Source organism: Palaemon carinicauda, unplaced genomic scaffold (genome assembly GCF_036898095.1).
Source record: "Palaemon carinicauda isolate YSFRI2023 unplaced genomic scaffold, ASM3689809v2 scaffold545, whole genome shotgun sequence".
Taxonomy (NCBI): Eukaryota; Metazoa; Arthropoda; class Malacostraca; order Decapoda; family Palaemonidae; genus Palaemon; species Palaemon carinicauda.
This window is the reverse complement of record NW_027171811.1, coordinates 15,001-37,168: the sequence shown is the minus strand read 5'-3', so window position 1 is coordinate 37,168 and position 22,168 is coordinate 15,001. Positions and strand designations below refer to the sequence as shown.

The 22,168-nt window shown below is 38.5% G+C and overlaps 2 protein-coding genes, 1 long non-coding RNA gene and 1 pseudogene across 5 annotated transcripts in view; 3 read left to right on the top strand and 1 right to left on the bottom strand.

Annotated features, from left to right (window-relative positions):
- Positions 1-22,168, bottom strand: part of LOC137637134 (uncharacterized) — a 100,637-nt gene that overhangs the window by 66,859 nt on the left and 11,610 nt on the right. The window lies entirely within an intron of this gene.
- On the top strand, positions 5,319-6,994 carry LOC137637129 (uncharacterized; annotated as a pseudogene).
- LOC137637130 (uncharacterized) lies at positions 13,268-15,213 on the top strand. The gene is made up of 3 exons (XM_068369410.1): positions 13,268-13,393; positions 14,026-14,111; positions 14,432-15,213. Exons 1-3 carry the CDS (start codon positions 13,385-13,387, stop codon positions 14,898-14,900), a joined length of 564 nt encoding a protein of 187 aa, XP_068225511.1. The 5' UTR covers positions 13,268-13,384; the 3' UTR covers positions 14,901-15,213.
- Positions 20,247-21,759, top strand: LOC137637127 (uncharacterized). Its single transcript, XM_068369408.1, has 3 exons — positions 20,247-20,375; positions 20,539-20,624; positions 20,938-21,759. The coding sequence occupies exons 1-3, from the start codon at positions 20,367-20,369 to the stop codon at positions 21,497-21,499; spliced, it is 657 nt and encodes a 218-aa protein (XP_068225509.1). The 5' UTR covers positions 20,247-20,366; the 3' UTR covers positions 21,500-21,759.

The window sequence follows — 22,168 nt, the reverse complement described above, 5'->3', positions numbered from 1 at the left end:
CCACTCATACGGAACATGAGTACAAGCGATTCCATTTCATGCCTAAAGAGCCCCTTCCACACGAGGGGCAAAAGCACGACAGACATACGCCGTTACCACCAATTTTGTGGTATGGTTGGCAATAACGAGGGTAGAGGACGTCATAGACTATTTTATCAGGTAACACTGTTTCAACGCGAGAGAATACCAAGCAAATCAGAGTGCCAGCCCCGAATTTGCCCCTCGTGTGGAAGGGGCTTCAGCTTGACAATGGAGGTGTTCTAATTTGTTCATATTAACTATGATCTTGTTTCCAAATCAATTTACCAAAAGACCCCTACACTTACAAGATTTCATAACTAGGTGGTACAGGACCACACACATTTTTTTGCATTCGTCAATTTTCAAGTAAGCTCCAACAGATATTTACTGCTGGTGTTTGATGCTTTTATGAAGCTTAAACCTGTCAAACTTTGTGTTCTACAGGAAATTGTTCTGGGATCCTAGATAATTTTAGTACTCGCTAGTTGCAGGATTTATGGCTCTAACTATTAGAAGCAACGAAGGCAACATTTGAAATAAAATACTTACTAGACAAGTTACAGATTTATGTAGAATTTCTGAATGGTGTGGTAATAAAGGGATTATCTGAGGAGTACATTAAAAAATTTAAAAGGTGATATTGTATATTGAAAAATTCTTGGATTGAATTTATAAATTTGGGCTAGAGCCCAATCCTGGGGTCTGCCAAGACATTCAGTACCGAGATGCAACTGGGGGGGGGGAATCCCTGTAGTTACAATATGAAGCAAAAGTTGAATAGATTGGACAGTAAGTTGAAAGAAAGGATGTAAAGTAGATGGTTTGGAAGTAAGTGCAATGAAGGGCTAAACGAATACTGCAAAGACCAAGTAAGTCTTACAGTGCATCATTTACAATCCCTACTTGGTGTCACGATCTCTAAATAAAAAGTTTTTTGACAGCACTTCATGCCTAAGCCTTTCTGGATATCAGGCCCACATCCTATGATGCCCAACTTTTGTAAAAGTTGGCTGAGGGCTTTGATTTCCTTTGCCCTAAAATGTAGTATTGTTCTGGTGAAAATACAAATCTTCAACCTTTGTATAGAAGAGATTACAGTGAAGCTGGAGAATACAGCAGTTAAAACTTTATAACGAGGTGTAAACAGGTGACCGGCAATTACCTGGCAGGGAGCGGGAAGTCTCGATCCTCTGCTTGCTCACCAAAGTAGTCTCTTTGATAGACGTTCCTCCACTGGCTGGAGATTTTGGTAGCTTTAAGCTTTCCAGCTTATTTCCTTCTGAACTCTTTGATATTTGTCCCCAATATGACACTACAGCATCTTTGGGCATTGCCCTCGAGTTTGAGACATGCTTAAGGATAACATATCTTTTACAAACTGAATCGGCTAGACAAAGGTCAATGTAAGACTTCTCAGGTCAGATGGAACTGTATTAGAAGGATCCAGAACCTTCCTGAAGGAAAACCGTATTTTTCTCTGGATACACACGCTAGTGAGCAACATATCTCCTAGTGAACAATGCTCCCAGACTGGAATGGAATACCAAACACCAGACACTGCGAGCATCAACTTTTACATGGGACCCTCCTCGCCTCGTCCTGAAGGGTTGCTGTGGCCTGATTGGTAAAGTCTCTGCCTGGTGTTTGCCAGTCAGGGGTTCGAGTCCCGCTCAGACTCGTTAGTGTCATTAGTGTCTGCAACCTTACTATCCTTATCAGCTGAGTTTGGGGGGTTTGGGGGAGCCTATAGGTCTATCTGGTGAGTCATCAGCAGCCACTGCCTGGCCCTCCTTGGTCCTAGCTTGGGTAGAGAGGAGGCATTGTCCTGATTGCTTGGGCAATGTCACTGTCCCTTGCCTCTGTCATTCATGAGCGGCCTTTAAACCTTTAAACACAGATGAGCCTCGACTCATTACGAGTCTCCCATGTGGAAAAATATAGTTTGATCATCTATGCTTAACTAACTTTCAACACAAAAATTTTAGTATTTCCACTACATGAAACACTACCCATTCCTCACTTTATATACCATCAGTACCCATTAGCTATCTGCTGCTCCACCTATTGCTGTGGCCAGGAGATCAAGATTTCACCTATAGCTGAGGCCAGCACACCAAGGTTTTACATCCCTGCCTTAGCAACCACTCTGATATCAGGATCAATTTCTTAACGGTATGTTTCTGGGCATAATAATAAAACATCGGAATCACTAAGGGTGGATTGCTTGATGTTGGGTTAGGTTACAACTGCCCCACCTATGTGGATACGAGGCTCTTGCGCTGGCAGGCTTTAAAAGTTGCCTCATCTGCATAATGAAACCTTTGGATTAGTTAAATAACAGACATTAGATTCCCACATATAAGGCAGCCTGGACACTGATAAATCCTTTAGATTTAACGAACAGTATGTTGCCAAGAAACGTTTATGACATCTTTAGACTCTTTAGTAGTGACTATAGAACAGAGGGTCACTTTAATGTATACTTATGTAAACCTATATACAGTAGATCCCAATGGTAATCAGCTATGCATGCCTAAAGTAACATACAACAATCCCATTGGTATTCTGGACCTGTATTGCTGACTTTCTATATGTATATTAAACCCTGTTAGTTCTCATCATTCTTTTGTTTTTGTTTTCCCCTCAGACATGGCTCTCTCTCTCTCTCTCTCTCTCTCTCTCTCTCTCTCTCTCTCTCTCTCTCTCTCTCTCAGTTGCTAATCCTCTTAAAAGCAAGTAATTCTCTACGTATTTTCAAAAGAAGCGCATTGATCACGTGATCGTTACCTGGTATTTAACAAGTCCACCTGGATTTCATAATATAAACCGATAATGAATATATCTCAAAGATATGTAATTTACAAAATTTGCTGACACAACTTGGAGCCAGCCAAAACATCATGTACATACAGATTTAAAACAAATTGAAAAGTAAACTACCAGCCAAGAAGAGAATCAGCAGTATACAGGCTACCCCATGCACTAGAAAACCTACATGTTCTGGCACTGACTTGAATGTTCATCACGACACCCACGAAAGATACTAATGGATCTTTTTAGTGTAAATGATTACTGTGTTCCATATGGCTAACTAAAACAGCTATAGCCAATTTTTTTGCTCAAAACCCCAGAGAGTTCCAAGTTCTTATGTACCATCATTCTTGAAAAGTGTATTTGTGTTTATTGTGAAATATAGCAGACTTTTCAGAGGACACTGCTAATGGGAAAGGCGCCACCCATGGAACAATTACTATTGTATACCATAAGGCTAAGATCCCTGGAAACCCAATTGCTCCAACCTTTACGATATGCTGCACTGTAAAAAGCCAAAACTGCAGTGTGCTAAGAGGGCAAACCACTTTGTCGCCAGTATGGAAATCTCAGGATCCTACCAAATGTCACAGCTAGGATGTATTGATGCTACTTATTTATCCAGAATGGAAGTAGTAGTATCAAGCAAATATTCCAGACTGGGTATGAGATAACTCACCATTGAAAACAAGCCCCTGACCAGGTCGAAGCCCCACAAGTGTGGTCAACCGGGTTGCCTGTGATCGTGCGAGCACATCAACTGAGAAAGCTGGCGGTTTTTGAACTCGCCGGAATTTGAAAACAAGCCCTGATCCAGGTCGGAGCCCCAGAGGGGACATGAGTGGTCAACCCTGCTGTCTGTGATCATGCGAGCAAGTTCACTGAGAAAGCTGGCTTTTGGTGAACCTGGCTGCCTGTGATCATGCAAGCACATCAACTGAGAAAGCTGGCTGTTGGCGAAATCACCAGAATCTAAAAAGTCCTGACCCATGTATGAACCCCAGAAGGGGCACAAGAGTAGTCAAACCTGATGCCTGTGATCATGCGAGCACATCAACTGAGAAAGCTGGCTTTTGGTGAACATCACCCCACTATCAATTCATTCAACAATGCTCTTTTATGAGGTGGTCTAATAACTACATGCCAGACCTGACCTAAAATGAACAGCTGTCCTTTGAATGGTAAGAATACAAATTAGGGTTAATTTATAATGAAAGGAGAAATCTCGGGTTAGAAATAAAATAGCATTTTAACTGTGCTTATAATTTAAAGTTGAATTTGTTCCGTATACGAATTAATGTTAATCTAAAATCAAAGGAAAATGAATTGATGAAGAGTGGAGTCCCTATACTGGTAAAATCATATGGAAATAACTTAAAACCTTTTATAGATGACCATTTGAATAAAAGTTTGTATTTTTAGGTTACGAACTGTTTGTGTAACCACTAGGTATTATTAACGTTATTACTTGCTAAGCTACAACCCTGTTTGGAAAAGCAAGATGCTACAAGGCCATGGGCTCCAACAGGGCAAGCAGTCCAGCGCGGGATAGAAAAAAGGAAACTGAATAAACTATACACGAAAAGCAACATACAATTAGTGAAAAATATAAAATAAACCAGACATATAAATTACAAAACAAGACTTGTGTCAAACATGTTCAACTGAAATGCTTCTGCAACAAGTTTGAACTTCTGAAATTCAAACGATTCGACCACCAATTTTGAAGATAATTACATAGTTTGGTCACAGCTGGAAACACTGCAGTACATATATATACATATGCATTACATATATCATACATACATACGGTATATAAACACATATATATATAAACAAATACAGTACATGTATACATATATATAAACAATATACATATGATATATAAATATATACGTATACATATATATACACATCTATAAATATATTATACACAAACACACACACACACACACAACACACATATATATATATATATATATATATATATATATATATATATATATATATATATATAAAACATGTATATACATATATATACACACACACACACACACATATATATATATATATATATATATATATATATATATATATATATATATATATATATATATATATATATATACACACACACCAGTACACATATACATATACACATACAATTATACATACATATGCATAATCCAAAAGCAGTCCTATCGCAGAGAAAAATCCGTTACACAACTAAAAAATAACCACACAACCCACTGTACATTTAAGTCAAGTCAAACCTAAAAAAACTCGAAACTTCTATTAAAACAAAGAGAAAAAAAAACCATAAGATGAGCATAGGTAGCAAGTACTCCACCTCTCCCTCTCCTCTCCTCTCCTCCTCTCCTCTCCTCCTCCTCCTCTCCTACATTCCCTCTCCTTCCCCCTGCTTTAAAGCGAACAAAGATAAAAGCACAAAAACAACCTGTGGCTGCATCCCTTGTCCTCTGTATATAAGGACAAGGATTCAAGGACCAAGCAGCAGTTAGCAGTTGCCTTCGCTTCGATCAACTCTGAAAATTTATCCTCTTCTCTGAGATAACAACATCGTCTGCATCCATCATGAAGGCTGTGAGATAAAGCTAGCTAGTTTCTCTCTCTCTCTCTCTCTCTCCTCACTCTCTCTCTCTCTCTCTCTCTCTCTCTCTCTCTCTCTCTCTCTCTCTCTCTCGAATGACCCTACCCTAAATCTCTATTCAAATTCTTTTTCTCTCTAAAACATTATTTCTCTCTCTCTCAAAACAACATAGTTTGCTAACCCTGTTTGTTTTGTCTACACATTGAAATGAATTTCATAAACTTTATCCATCTATTTATTAGCTAATTCCTACAGAATTTTTTCTATACTTGAAATTCCAGATATCAAACCCAAAACAACCTATTTCTATTTATTTTACTTTGATTTTGAAATAACTTTTCCCCCACCGGAATTGTATATAGAGCATCTACCTAGGCCAAGATTTCAGCCTATAACTTTTGGGCTTCTACTCAAAATTGACATTGTGTGTGTGTGTGTGGTGTGTGTGTGTGTGTGTGTGTGTGTGTGTGTGTGTGTGTGTGTGCAATTTCTAAACCTTAATGTAATATGAAATGCAATGGAATAGATCTAGACTAAATGCCAATCACAACAATTCTTGTACCTTTTTTTCTAAATCTTGATGATTTTTCTACTTTCAGGTTGTACTCCTAGCTCTCATTGGTCTAGCAAGCTGTAATTTCATTAATCTACAAGATGTTGGCAGGGATTTCACGATCAAATACTCGTGAGTGCAAAGCAAAATTCTAAGGTCTTTTTAACATTATAGCAATAGTTTGTTTACTAAAATAATATCAGTTTCTCATACAGAAAATAATTGTGGATACTTTAAATCGTCCTGCTTACTTTCTTGAATAGATGAAGTTTGCTTCCATTGCTTTCATCTGGCAACCAATCATGGTCACCTGTCTGCTTGACAATGAGGCTACATCCTATACTGGCTCTATCAAAAACATAAACTGTATATATCTATGTTTTTACCAATCTAGAGATCTGTATACAAATTGCCTTAAAGACTATCCCGCAATCTATTTGTCCTTCAGGTATGATGACGACTACGACCGGAAGTCGAAGTCGATTATGAGGACAGGCCCAGAACAATTTTTAGGCAAGTAGCAGCCCCAATCGCCCAGGTCAGAGCAGCACCAACAGTACAGTTCAGAACAAGCTCTGTAACTGCTCAGACTGCACCAGTGCAGATCGTAGCCGCTCAGACCCCAGTCTTCACCCAGAGACAGGTCGTTCCAGTAGCTGCTCCACAGCCTCCTGTCTTCGTCCAGGAACGAGTCGTTCCAGTGGTTTCGGTTCCACAGTCCAATGTCGTCACTCAGTACGTTCAAGCCCAGCCTGCTCCAGTGGCTAGGGCCGTAGTTCAAGCTGCCCCAGTGGTCAGATCTGTGGTTCCAGCTGTCCCAGCCCCTGCCCCAGCTCCCTTCGTCGTAACCCGAGCCAACCTACTTTTGTCACAGAGACGAGGCGTTACGTCTCCAGATCCAGCGATGATAGCGACGAGGAATAGGGTACAGAAAGAAGCACCTAAGAGCTTTAATATAATGACCTCTGAGAACTGCTGGTGCCACGTGTTCTAGAAATGATTACCTGGCCATACAAGTAGAGTCCTAAAACTTAGCAGGATGTTTGTATTTAAAGAGGTTCTCCATACTTTGTACCACTTCCAACTATCATTCTGACCTTTATCTTTAATTGACCACTGGCCAATTACTTATTTTTATCATCTGCAGTTTCAACATTCTCTGTGAAACGAATTTCAAAATTTCTCTCCCGACTTGTATCTATATTTTGAAGGAAATAAAAATCCTTATTCTTGCAATACTTCATGCCTTTCAATGATAACTCTTCCTCAATTTGCTTCATAACAATAGGGGGTGGAGCTCTTGAAACTTTCCCCCCTATTTTCTGCCACCCCATTTAATTTCAACAATCGCTGTATCAAAGATAGAAAAATTATGCAAAATAACATTTGGACAATGTAACGGCTCCCAGCAGGATTAAAACTCTGCTAAAGATATGATGTACAGACGTCCTGGAGAAAATTTAATTGATAAACAGCACCATCTTTGGAGAATTTTGTAATATTCCCTCCATCACTCAATTCATTAATAATCAGCTTTAATTTGTTAGAATATCTGGCCTTTTTTTTATCAGACTGGGACTCTTTTACTAATATTATGGCATCCAAAAGTAATTGTTTAATAATTATAGTAACTATTAACCACCACATGGACAATCATAATGGCTAAGAGGCACCTAGTGCATTACAGGTCACAGTGAATTTTTATTTAAACTTTTTAAATGATACTCGAAAGTGTAATGGTTTTCCCCGTTCCAAATTGCTGGATAAGTGCAATTCATAATAACAACATTCCAACCCCATTTCTTCTGGTGTTCTCTTAAGATCAAAAAATAAATACATATGGTTTTAGCTACAGCCCACTCATAGGAAACATGAGTACATGCGATTCCATTTCAAGCCTAAAGAGCCCTTCCACACGAGGGGCAAAAGCACGACAAGCATATGCCGTTACCAATTTTGTGGTATAGTTGGCGATCACGAGGGTAGAGGACGTCATAGACTATTTTATCTGGTAACACTGTTTCAAAGCGAGAGAATACCAAGCAAATCAGAGTGCCCGCCCTGAATTTGCCCCTCGTGTGGAAGGGGCTTAAGCTTGACTATGGAGGTGTCATGATTTGTTCATATTAAACATGATTTTGTCTCCAAATCAATTACCAAGAGACCCTCACATACAAGATTTCATAACTAGGTGGTAGAGAACCACACACTATTTCGAATTCTTCAATTTTTAAGTAAGCTCCAACAGAGATTTATTGTTGGTGCTTAGTGCTTTTATGAAGCTTACACCTGTCAAATTTTGTGTTCTACAGGAGAATGTTCCGAGATCTTAGATGATTTTAGTACTCGCTAGTTGCAGGATTGATGGCGTTAACTATAAGAAGCAAAGAAGGCAACATTTGAAATAAATAACTTACTGGACAAGTTAAGAGATTTATGTAGAACTTCCAAATGGTGTGGCAATAATGGATTATCTGAAGAGCGCATTAAAAAGGTAAAAGATGATCTCGTATATTGAAAAGTTCATAGATTGGATTCATAAATTTGGGCTATGTAGCCCAATGCTGGGGTCTGCCAAGACATTCAGTACCTAGATGCAACTAGGGGGGGGGGGGAATCCCTGTAGTTACAATATGAAGCAAAAGTTGAATAGATTGGACAGTAAGTTGAAAGAAAGGATGTAAGGTAGATGGTTTGGAAGTAAGTACAATGAAGGGCTAAACGAATACTGCAAAGACCAAGTAAGCCTTACAGTGCATCATTTACAATCCTACAGGGTGTCACGATCTCTAAATACAAAGTTTTTTGACAGCACTTCATACCTAAGCCTTGCTGGATATCAGGCCTACATCCTATGATGCCCAACTTTTGTAAAAGTTGGCTGAGGGCTTTGATTTCCTTTGCCCTAAAATGTAGCATTGTTCTGGTGTAAATACAAATCTTAAATCTTTGCATAGGAGTGATTACAGTGAAGCTGGAGAATACAGAAATTGAAATTTTAGAACGAGGTGTAAACAGGTGACCGGCAATTACCTGGCCAGGAGCAGGGAAGTCTCGACCCTCTGTTTGCTCACCAAAGTAGTCTCTTTGATAGACGTTCCTCCACTGGCTGGAGATTTTGGTAGCTTTAAGCTTTCCAGCTTCATCTCCTTCTGAACTCTTGACATTTGTCCCCAATATGACACTACAGCATCTTTGGGCATTGCCCTCGAATTTGAGACATGCTTAAGGATAACATACCTCTTACAAACTGAATCGGCTAGACAAAGGTGAATGCAAGACTTCTCTGAAGTCAGATGGAACTGTATTAGAAGGATCCAGAACCTTCCTGAAGGAAAACCGTAATTTTCTCTGGATACACACGCTAGTGAGCAACATATCTCCTAGTGAAACAATGTTCCCAGACTGGAATGGAATACCAATCGCCAGACACTGCGAGCATCAACTTTTACATGGAACCTCCTCGCCTCGTCCTGAAGGGTTGCTGTGGCCTGATTGGTAAAGTCTCTGCCTGGTGTTTGCCAGTCGGGGGTTAGAGTCCTGCTCAGACTCGTTAGTGTCATTAGTGTCTGCAACCTTACTATCCTTATCAGCTGAGTTTGGGGGGTTTGGGGGAGCCTATAGGTCTATCTGGGTGAGTCATCAGCAGCCACTGCCTGGCCCCTCCTTGGTCCTAGCTTGGGTAGAGAGGAGGCATTGTCCTGATTGCTAGGGCAATGTCACTGTCCCTTGCCTCTGTCATTCATGAGCGGCCTTTAAACCTTTAAACACAGATGAGCCTCGACTAATTACAAGTCTCCCATGTGGAAAAATATAGTTTGATCATCTATGCTTAACTAACTTTCAACATAAAAATTTTAGTATTTCCACTACATGAAACAATACCCATTCCTCACTTTATATACCATCAGTACCCATTAGCTATCTGCTGCTCCACCTATTGCTGTGGCCAGGAGATCAAGATTTCACCTATAGCTGAGGCCAGCACAGCCAAGGTTTTAACATCCCTGCCCTTAGCAACCACTCTGATATCAGGATCAATTTCTTAACGGTATGTTTCTGGGCATAATAATAAAACATCGGAATCACTAAGGGTGGATTGCTTGATGTTGGGTTAGGTTACAACTGCCCCACCTATGTGGATACGAGGCTCTTGCGCTGGCAGGCTTTAAAAGTTGCCTGATCTGCATAATGAAACCTTTGGATTAGTTAAATAACAGACATTAGATTCCCACATATAAGGCAGCCCTGGACACTGATAAATCCTTTAGATTTAACGAACAGTATTTTGCCAAGAAAACGTTTATGACATCTTTAGACTCTTTAGTAGTGACTATAGAACAGAGGGTCACTTTAATGTATACTTATGTAAACCTATATACAGTACATGCCAATGGTAATCAGCTATGCATGCCTAAAGTAACATACAACAATCCCATTGGTATTCTGGACCTGTATTGCTGACTTTCTATATGTATATTAAAACCCTGTTAGTTCTCATCATTCTTTTGTTTTTGTTTTCCCCTCAGACATGGCTCTCTCTCTCCTCTCTCCTCTCTCTCTCTCTCTCTCTCTCTCCTCTCTCTCTCCTCTCTCTCTCTCTCCTCTCTCTCTCTCTCTCTCTCTCTCTCTCTCTCTCTGTGTTGCTAATCCTCTTAAAAGCTATTAATTCTCTACGTATTTTCAAAAGAAGCTCATTGATCACGTGATCGTTACCTGGTATTTAACGAGTCTACCTGGATTTCATAATATAAACCGATAATGAATATATCTCAAAGATATGTAATTTACAAAATTTGCTGACACAACTTGGAGCCAGCCAAAACATCATGTACATACAGATTTAAAACAAATTGAAAAGTAAACTACCAGCCAAGAAGAGAATCAGCAGTATACAGGCTACCCCATGCACTAGAAAACCTACATGTTCTGGCAATGACTTGAATGTTCATCACGACACCCGCGAAAAGATACTAATGGATCTTTTTAGTGTAAATGATTACTGTGTTCCATATGGCTAACTAAAACAGCTATAGCCAATTTTGTAGCTCAAAACCCCAGAGAGTTCCAAGTTCTTATGTACCATCATTCTTGAAAAAGGTTATGGGTGTTTATTGCAAAATATAGCAGACTTTTCAGAGGACACTGCTAATGGGAAAGGCACCACCCATGGAACAATTACTATTGTATACCATAAGGCAAAGATCCCTGGAAAACCAATTGCATCAACCTTTAAGATAGGTGATGCCCAGACAATTTAACTCAATATTATGTAGATATACTGCAGTGTAAAAGCCAAAAACCACAGCTTGCTAAGAGAACAAACCACTTTGTCGCCAGTATGGGAATCTCAGGATCCTTACAAATGCCACAACTAGGATGGATTGTTGCTAGTGCTTTATCCAGAATGGAAGCAGGAGAAGCATCAAGCAAATATTCCAAACTGGGTATGATATAACACACCACTGAAAAAAAGGACCCTGACCCAGATCAAAGCCCCAGAGGGGATACACAAGTGTGGTCAACCGGGCTGCCTGTGATCATGCGAGCACATCAACTGAGAAAGCTGGCGGTTTTTGAACTCGCCGGAATTTGAAAACAAGCCCCTGATCCAGGTCAGAACCCCAGAGGGGACATGAGTGGTCAACCCTGCTGTCTGTGATCATGCGAGCTAGTTCACTGAGAAAGCTGGCTTTTGGTGAACCGGCTGCCTGTGATCATGCAAGCACATCAACTGAGAAAGCTGGTTGTTGGCGAAATCACCAGAATCTAAAAAGTCCTGACCCATGTATGAACCCCAGAAGGGGCACAAGAGTAGTCAAACCTGATGCCCTGTGATCATGCGAGCACATCAACTGAGAAAGCTGGCTTTTGGTGAAGATCACCCCACTATCAATTCATTGAACAATGCTCTTTTATGAGGTGGTCTAATAACTACATGCCAGACCTGACCTAAAATGAACAGCTGTCCTTTGAAAGGTAAGAATACAAATTAGGGTTAATTTATAATGAAAGGAGAAATCTCGGGTTAGAAATAAAATAGCATTTTAACTGTGCTTATAATTTAAAGTTGCATTTGTTCCGTATACGAATTAATGTTAATCTAAAATCAAAGGAAAATGAATTAATGAAGAGTAGAGTCCCTATACTGGTAAAATCATATGGAAATAACTTAAAACCTTTTACAGATGACCATTTGAATAAAAGTTTGTATTTTTAGGTTACGAACTGTTTGTGTAACCACTAGGTATTATTAACGTTATTACTTGCTAAGCTACAAACCCTATTTGGAAAAGCAAGATGCTACAAGGCCATGGGCTCCAACAAGGCAAGCAGTCCAGCGCGGGATAGAAAAAAGGAAACTGAATAAACTATACACAAAAAGCAACATACAATTAGTGAAAATATTAAAATAGACCAGACATATAAATTGCAAAACAAGACTTGTGTCAAACATGTTTCAACTGAAATGCTTCTGCAACAAGTTTGAACTTCTGAATTCAAACGATTCGACCACCAATTTTGAAGATAATTACATAGTTTGGTCACAGCTGGAAACACTGCAGTACATACATATACATATGCATTACATATATCATACATACATACGGTATATAAACACACATATATATAAACAAATACAGTACATGTATACATATATATATATTAAACATATATATATATATGAGATATATAAATATATACGTATACATATATATACACATCTATAAATATATTATACATATATATATATATTATATATATATATATATATATATATAGTATATATATTATATATATATATATATATATATATATATATAAAATATATATAATATATATACATATATATATATATATATATTATACATATATATATATACTGTATATATATATAATATATATATATATATATATATATATATATATATATACAACAGTACACATATATACATATACACATACAATTATACATACATATGCATAATCCAAAAGCAGTCTATCACAGAGAAAAATCCGTTACACTACTAAAAATAACCACACAAACCCACTGTACAATTAAGTCAATTCAAACCTAAAAAAAAACTCGAAACTTCTATTAAAACAAAGAGAAAAAAAAACCATAAGATGAGCATAGGTAGCAAGTACTCCACCTCTCCCTCTCCTCTCCTCCTCCTCCTCCTCCTCCTCCTCCTCCATTCCCTCTCCTTCCCCCTGCTTTAAAGCACACAAAAGATAAAAGCATAAAAACAACCTGTGGCTGCATCCCTTGTCCTCTGTATATAAGGACAAGGTTCCAAGGACCAAGCAGCAGTTAGCAGTTGCCTTCGCTTCGATCAACTCAGAAAATTTATCCTCTTCTCTGAGATAACACCATCATCTGCATCATGAAGGCTGTGAGAAAAAAAGCTCTCTCTCTCTCTCTCTCTCTCTCTCTCTCTCTCTCTCTCTCTCTCTCTCTCTCTCTCTCTCTCTCTCTCTCTCTCTCTCTCTCTCTCTCTCTCTCTCTCTATATATATATATATATATATTATATATATATATATATATATATATATATATATATATATATATATATATATATATATATATATAAGTGACTTTTGTATACAAAACAACATGGTTTGCTAACCCTGTTTACTTTGGCTACATATCGAAATGAATTTCATAAACTTTATCTATTCATATATTAGCTAATTCCTTCAGGACTGTTTATACTTCCAAATATCAAACCCAAAATAATATTCTATTTATTTTACTTTGATTTTGAAATCACTCTCCCCCACTGAATTTGTATATAATCCATCTACTTAGGCCAAGATTTCAGTCTATAACTTTTGGGCTTATACTCAAAATTGAGAGTCACTCAAGTGTGTGTGTGTGTGTGTGTGTGTGTTTGTCTGTGTGTGTGTGAAATTTCTAAACCTTAATGTAATATGGAATGCAATGGAATAGATCTAGACTAAATGCCAATCACAACAATTCCTGTACCTTTTTTTCTAAATCTTAATGATTTTTCTACTTTCAGGTTGTACTCCTAGCTCTCATTGGTCTAGCAAGCTGTAATATCATTAATCTACAAGATGTTGGCAGGGATTTCACGATCAAATACTCGTGAGTGGAAACCAAAATTCTAAGGTCTTTTTAACATTATAGCAATAGTTTGTTTACTAAAATAATATAAGTTTTTCATCCAGAAAATAGTTGCGGAAAGTTTCAATCGTCCTGCTTACTTTAATGTTCTTAAATAGATGAAGACTGCTTCCATTTGCTTTCATCTGGCAACCAATCATGGTCACTTGTCTGCTTGACAATGAGGCTACATCCTATACTGGCTCTATCAAAAACAACTGTATATATCTAAGTTTTTACTAATTTATAGATCTGTATACAAATCTCTTTAAACACTCTCCTGCAATCTATTTTTCCTTCAGGTATGATGACGACTACGACCGGGAAGTCGAAGTCGATTATGAGGACAGGCCCAGAACAATTTTTAGGCAAGTAGCAGCCCCAATCAGAGCAGCACCTACAGTACAGTTCAGAACAAGCTCTGTGACTGCTCAGACTGCACCAGTGCAGATCGTGGCTGCTCAGACCCCAGTCTTCACTCAGAGACAGGTCGTTCCAGTAGCTGCTCCACAGCCTCCTGTCTTCGTCCAAGAACGAGTCGTTCCAGTGGTTTCGGTTCCACAGACCAATGTCGTCACTCAGTACGTTCAAGCCCAGCCTGCTCCTGTGGCTAGGACCGTAGTTCAAGCTGCCCCAGTGGTCAGATCTGTGGTTCCAGCTGTCCCAGCCCCTGCCCCAGCTCCCTTCGTCGTAACCCGAGCCAACCCTACTTTTGTCACAGAGACGAGGCGTTACGTCTCCAGGTCCAGCGATGATAGCGATGAGGAATAGGATACACGAAGAAGCACCTAAGAGCTTTAATATAATGGCCTCTGAGAACTGCTGGTGCCACATGTTCTAGAATGATTACCTGGCCCTACAAGTAGAGTCCTAAAACTTTAGCAGGATGTTTGTATTTAAAGAGGTTCTCCATACTTTGTACCACTTCCAACTTATCATTCTGACCTTTATCTTGAATTGACCACTGGCCAATTACTTATTTTTATCATCTGCAGTTTCAACATTCTCTGTGAAACTAATTTCAAAATTTCTCTCCCGACTTGTATCTATATTTTGAAGGAAATAAAAATCCCTATTCTTGCAATACTTCATGTCTTTCAATGATAACTTTTCCTCAGTGTGCTTCATAACAATAGGGGGTTGAGCTCTTGAAATTTTCCCCTATTTTCTGCAGCGCCTTTAATTTCAACAATCACTGTATCAGAGATACAAAACTTTTGCAAAATAACATTGGACAATGTAACGGCTCCCAGCAAGATTAAAGCTCTGCTAAAGATATGATGTACAGGACGTCCTGGAGAAAATTTTAATTGATAAACAGCACCATCTTCTTTGGTCAACTTTGTTATATTCCTCCATCTCTTGATTCACTAATAATCAGCCTTAGTTTGTTAAATTATCTGGCCTTTTTTTATCAGACTGGGACTGTTTACTAATAATACAACACCAAAAGTAATTGGTTAATGATCACAGTAAAATATTAACCAACCCATGGCAGTCATAAGGGTAAGAGGCACCAAGTAAATGTTAACTTTTTTTTTTTAATTTCCAAAAAGTCGAAAATGTGTAATAATTTGCCCGTTTTGAAGTGCTGGATAAGTGCAGTTCATAATAACATTCAACCCCAATTTCTTCTGGTGTTCTCTCAAGTAAGAATAAAAAATAAAACCAATATTTTTTCTAACTACATTCTGCTCATAGGGAACAAGAGTAAATGAGATTCCATTTCAAGCCTAAAAAGCCCTTTCCACAAAAGGGGCAAATGGACACCAGGAATACGCCATTACCAATTTTGTGGTATGATTGGCGATCACGAGTGTAGATGACGTCATAGGCTATTTGATCTGGTAACAGCGATTCAAAGTGAGAGAATACCGGGCAAATCAGAGTACCTGCCATGAATTTGCCTCGCGTGTGGATAGGGAGATAGTAGATACCGTATGAAAAATCAAAGTAACCGAATATTATAATAGATAGCAAAAGTAGGTAAGAGTCAAAGTTTAAATGGAAGAAATAATCGGAAAAACTCTCAAGTCCTCATTCTTGCCAAATGTCCAGTTAACATACTAGAAACTTAGAAACTTTTGTTATTCTTGCTTTATCATTATATCAAGTCTCTAGCATCATTGGTGTCTTCTATTCTTTGTCGCTGTCATCTTTAGACCTAGATAAGAAATGCCTCTTCTCTGCTATGAAAGTAGGCCTGGACTGTGGCACAACAAGAGGAGCAGCTGCAGCCACTGGAGCAGGATTCTGTGGTATTACCACGCTGGCAATTGTAAGAGTCAATTGAGCCTGTTCAAGTGATCCACGCTGAGCCTGTTCAAGTGACCAGGTCTGTGGTTGTCAACCCCAGCGTGGTAATACCACAGGAGATGTCCTGAATTGTTCATATCAAATAGGATTTTGTCTCAGATTCAATTACCAAGAGACCCCCACATACAAGAATTCATGATTAGGTGGTAAAGGACCATACACATTTTTGCATTCATCAATTTTCAAGTAAGCTCCAATAAAGCTTTATTCTTGGTGCTTGGTGCTTTCATGAAGCTTACACCTGTCAAATTTTGTGTTCTACAGGAGATTGTTCTGAGATCTTAGATGATTTTAGTACTCACTAGTTGCAGGATTGATGGCTTTAACTATAAGAAGCAAAGAAGGCAAAATTTGAAATAAAATTCTTACTAGACAAGTTAGAGATATACGTAGAACTTAGAATTATGTGGTAATAAAAGGATTATCTGAAGTGTGCATTAAAAATGTAAAAGATGATCTTGTATATTGTTAAGTTCTTGGATTGGATTTATAAACCTGGGCTATATGGACTGGCTCTGAGGTCTGTCAGGACATTCAGAGCCCAGGTGCAACTGGGGGGAACCCATGCAGTTGCAATATAAAGCAAAAGTTAAGAGGTTGGACAGCAAGTTGAAAGGAAGGAAGTGGAAATGGAAGTAAAGTAGATAGGTTTGAAGTAAATGCAGTGAAGGGCCAAATGAATACTCCAAAGACCAAATAATCCATACTGTGCACCATGTGTAATCCCTTGTTGGTGTCACAATCTTAAAATGAGAAGTTTTTTTTTAAAGCACTTGGATAACATGGCCGCATCCTATGTTGCCCAACTTTTGTGAAAGTTGGCTGAGGGCTTTGATATCATTTGCCCTAAATTGTAGTATTGTTCTGGTGTAAATACAAAACTTCAATCTTTGCATAGGATAGATTACAGCGAAGCTGGAAAATACAGCAGTTGAAGTTTATAATATTATAAAGTGTAAACATGTGAACGGCAATTACCTGGCCAAGAGCAGGAAGTCTCGACCCTCTGCTTGCTCACCAAGTAGTCTCTTTGATAGACATTCCTCCATGGGCTGGAGATTTTGGTAGATTTTCGCTTTATAGCTTATTTGCTTCTGAAATCTGACATTTGGTCCCTACGTGACAATAAAGCATCTTTGGGCATTGTCCACGAGTTTGAGACATACTTAAGGATAACATATCTCTTACAAACTGAATTGGCTAGACAAAGGTGAATGTAAGACTTCTCTGAAGTCAGATGGAACTGTATTACAAGAATCCAGCACCTTCCTGATGGAATACAGTACTTGCTCTAGATACACGTGCTAGCGAGCAACATATCTCCTAGCAAGTGCTGGTGAATCAATGTTCTCTGACTGGAATGGAATACGGATCACCAGACTCGGCGAGCTTCAACGTTTACATGGAACCTCCTCCCCGCATCCGGAAGAACAGAGACGAGCCTCAATACATTACGAGTCTCCCATATGGCAAAATATATTTTGACCATCTATGCTAAACTTCCTTTCAACATAAAAATTTCAGTATTTACACTACATGAAACAGTGCCAGTTGCTCACTTTATACACCATTAGTTCCCATTAGCAATCTGTTACTCCACCTATTGCTGTGGCCAGAACATCAAGGTTTTACATCCCTGCCTTAGCAACCCCTCTTGACATCAGGATCAATTTCTTAACGGTATGTTTCTGGGCATAATAATAAAACATTAGAATCACTAAGGGTGGATTGCTTGATGTTGGGTTCTGTTACAACTGCCCCACCAATGTGGGACACGGGCTCTTGCTCTACATAATGAAACCTTTGGAATAGTTAAATAACCTATCAGATTCAACCATCTATTGGCAGACTGAATACTGTGATGAATCCTATAGATTCAATTAACAATGGGTTGCCAAAACACGTTTATGATATTTTTACACTCGTTGGTCGTGACTATAGAACAGATACTCGCTTTGATTTATACTTATATAAAACTATATACAGTAAATGCCAATGGTAATCAGCTATGCATGCCTAAAGTATCATACAACAGTCTCTTTGGTTTTCCGAACTTGTAATGCTGATTTTGTGTATGTATATTAAACCCTGTTAGTTCTCACCCATCTTTTGTATTTGTTTCCTCTCAGACATCTCTCTCTCTCTCTCTCTCTCTCTCTCTCTCTCTCTCTCTCTCTCTCTCTCTCTCTCTCTCTCTCTCTCTCTCTCTCTCATAAATGATAAACAAAAGCTTGTGATTCTCTACGTATTTTCCAAATGAGCGCATTGATCACGTGATCAGTTACCTAGTACTTAAGGAGATTTTTTTTTTTTTAACGAGATTCTACCGGGATATCATAATATAAACCGATAATGAATAATATATCTCAAAGAAAAGTAATATACAAAATGGTAATACAGAAAAACTATTAGTTTCAGGAGACTTAAATCCTACAAAGAACTTAAAGGTTAGTCTTTTGTATTAAAAAAAATATCTGCAACAACCAGAGGGGCACTCAATAGAGCGTAAAACTCCGCCGAGACAGCTTATTTCTAGACCTTAACCTTTGACTTTAACATATATTAATTAGCGTGAATTTTCACACACTCAAATATGAGCCAAGTTTGAAGTCTATGTGACAACGATGTCTAAACTTATGGCTGATTATGTGAATTGGACATTTGACCTTGACCTTTGACACGACTTTCCAAAATTTAATAATTTCCAACTTTTTACATAAAAGTTAATCACTGCAAGTTTCATTAATCTACGATTAAAATTGTGGCCAGAAAGCTGTTCACAAAGAAACAAACACAAACAGGGGGTGTAAAACATAACCTCCTTCCAACTTCGTTGGCGGAAGTAACAACAACAACAACTTCGTTGGCGGAAGTAACAACAACAACAACTTCGTTGGCGGAGGTAACAACAACAACAACTTCGTTGGCGGAGTTAACAACAACAACAACTTCGTTGGCGGAGGTAACGACAAAAAAAAAAAAAACAACAACAGCAACAACAAAAACAACAACAACAACAACAACAAGAACAACAACAAGAACAACAAAAACAAGAACAACAACAACAAAAACAAGAACAACAACAACAAAAACAAGAACAAGAACAACAACAATAATAATAATAATAATAATAATAATAAGTTTCGTTAAACACCAGCACAATTTCATTGCAGGAATAAAACTGCAGGTTTCATTCAAAACAAAAAAAAAATCACGTGTTTAAGTTGACGAATCTATCCATACAAATCAATGTACACATATTTTATCTTGATATATTATAAGAAATAAAGCCATTATCTAAGAACAAGACAAGGACTCATTCAACAAAACTTAATGGTCGTCTGTTTGCATGGCTAATAGAAATCCATATCCATATACCAAAGGCACTTCCCCCAATTTTGGGGGGTAGCCGACAACAACAAGAAACAAAACTAAAAAAGGGGACCTCTACTCTCTACGTTCCTCCAGCCTAACCAGGAACTCAGCCGAGTTCAGCTGGTACTGAATAGGAATTCTCAGCAATACACGAACTGGTTTTAAAAAACACTAAAGCGACAATGAGCAAGTAACCGTTATATAAACCCCAAAAGGATTATCAAAAAAAAAAAAAAAAAAAAAAAAAAAGAACATTGAACAAAATAACCTGTTTCTCAGATATAAACAAACCTCTAACTTCGTTTTAATCTCCACTCTCCTTTCTTTATCCTCCTCCACATTTATAATCCCCCCCACCCATATCCCGTTCATTCTCTATCCAAAAAGCAACCAAAAATAAAACAAGAAAAAGACCTCTGTCCGAAGCCCTTGTCCTCGGTATATAAGGACAAGGATTCAAGGTCCAAGCACCAGTTAGCAGTCGCCTTCGATTGGGTCAACTTTGAAATCTATCCTCTTCTCTGAAATAACACCATCATCTGCATCATGAAGGCTGTGAGTAAAAGGTCTCTCTCTCTCTCTCTCTCTCTCTCTCTCTCTCTCTCTCTCTCTCTCTCTCTCTCTCTCTCTCTCTCTCTCTCTCTCTCTCTCTCTCGTTGTTGGTTTTACATATAGTTATAATTTACCATCCTCACTCTGTCTTGTTTCCTCTCCCCAGGTTGTACTGCTGGCTGTCATTGGTCTTGCGAGCTGTCGTATTACTCTACTGAGAGATGTTGACAGGGATGTCCGGATTAAATATTCGTAAATATAGAGGAAAATTTATGTTTTGAACTTTCTTATTGATGGCTTGTTTTCTTCATTCTCATCAGTCTACTTGAAATTGTTCAAAATATACATTTCATTTTCCATACTATGTAAATAAGGTGAGACAGGAACCTCTTGTCAAAATCTGAATTTCTAGAAGATTTAGAAAACAGTACTTGCCAATTCAAAATCTGCAAGAGTATAGATTTATTTGGACAGTTTTTTTTTAGTTCTTGGTAAACACAAATACTAAAATAATGCTTGCATTTATAGCCAGAACAAGTGGCTTCACTTTTTCAACTCCTTCCAGGTACGAAGACGATGACTTCGACAGGGAAGTCGAAGTAGAGTTTGACGACAGGCCAAGAACAGTTTTCAGGGAAATCGCAGCCCCCGTCGTCCACCATCCTGACCCAGTCTCATTTGTCGAATTTGAAACTGCACCCAGATCACAGTTCAGGACAAGTGTCGTGGCAGTAGAACCCCCTAGACCAGCCGCCACCCCCGTTATTGCTGAAAGTGCACCAGTTCAAGTTGCCGCTACAGATTCCTTAGTCTTCACCCAACGCCACGTCGTACCCGTAGCTCCACAGCCTTCCGTTTCTGTTCAGGAGAGCGTTGTTCCAGTCGTTTCAGTTCCAGAGGCTAACGTTGTCGGTCAGTACATCCACGCTGAGCCTGTTCAAGTGATCCACGCCGAGCCTGTTCAAGTGACCAGGTCTGTGGTTGTCAACCCCAGTGTGGTAATACCACAGAATCCTGCTCCAGTGGCTGCAGCTGCTCCTCTTGTTGTGCCACAGTCCAGGCCTACTTTCATAGCAGAGAGGCGGCATTTCTTATCTAGGTCTAAAGATGACAGCGACGAGGAATAGAAGACACCAATGATACTAGAGACTTGATATAATGATAAAGCAAGAATAACAAAAGTTTCTAAGTTTCTAGTATGTTAACTGGACATTTGGCAAGAATGAGGACTTGAGAGTTTTTCTGATTATTTCTTCCATTTAAACTTTGACTCTTACCTACTTTTGCTATCTATTATAATATTCGGTTACTTTGATTTTTCATACGGTATCTACTATCTCAAATTTCTATATCAGAAGAGAATAAAAATATATATATTCTTTCAAGATATATGCCTTTTAATGTTGAAATTTACCTTGAGAGAAGTGTTGAGGAACAACTGGAATCTTAATTTCACAGTGACACCAAAAGTCAGAAAGATTTTTTCTGACTGCTCAGTTGCACAAGTATTCAAGGAGCTTAGTTATGGTGCTTAACTTAATCTGAACTTATTCTATAGAATAATTTGAATTAAAAACAATTTACACCTCAACAAACCGACTTGTCAATATCGCAAATCTAAGCTGCTAGTTCTGTAACTATCGAATCATACACTCCTTCAGGTATCATATTTTGCATGCACCAAAAGAGAACATGGATACTTTTGACTGTTCTGTATATACCACTGATGAATTTAGGTTCTGTACATGGAATAAACCAATTTCCACCATGATGGCTGGGTGTTGAGTTTGTACTAT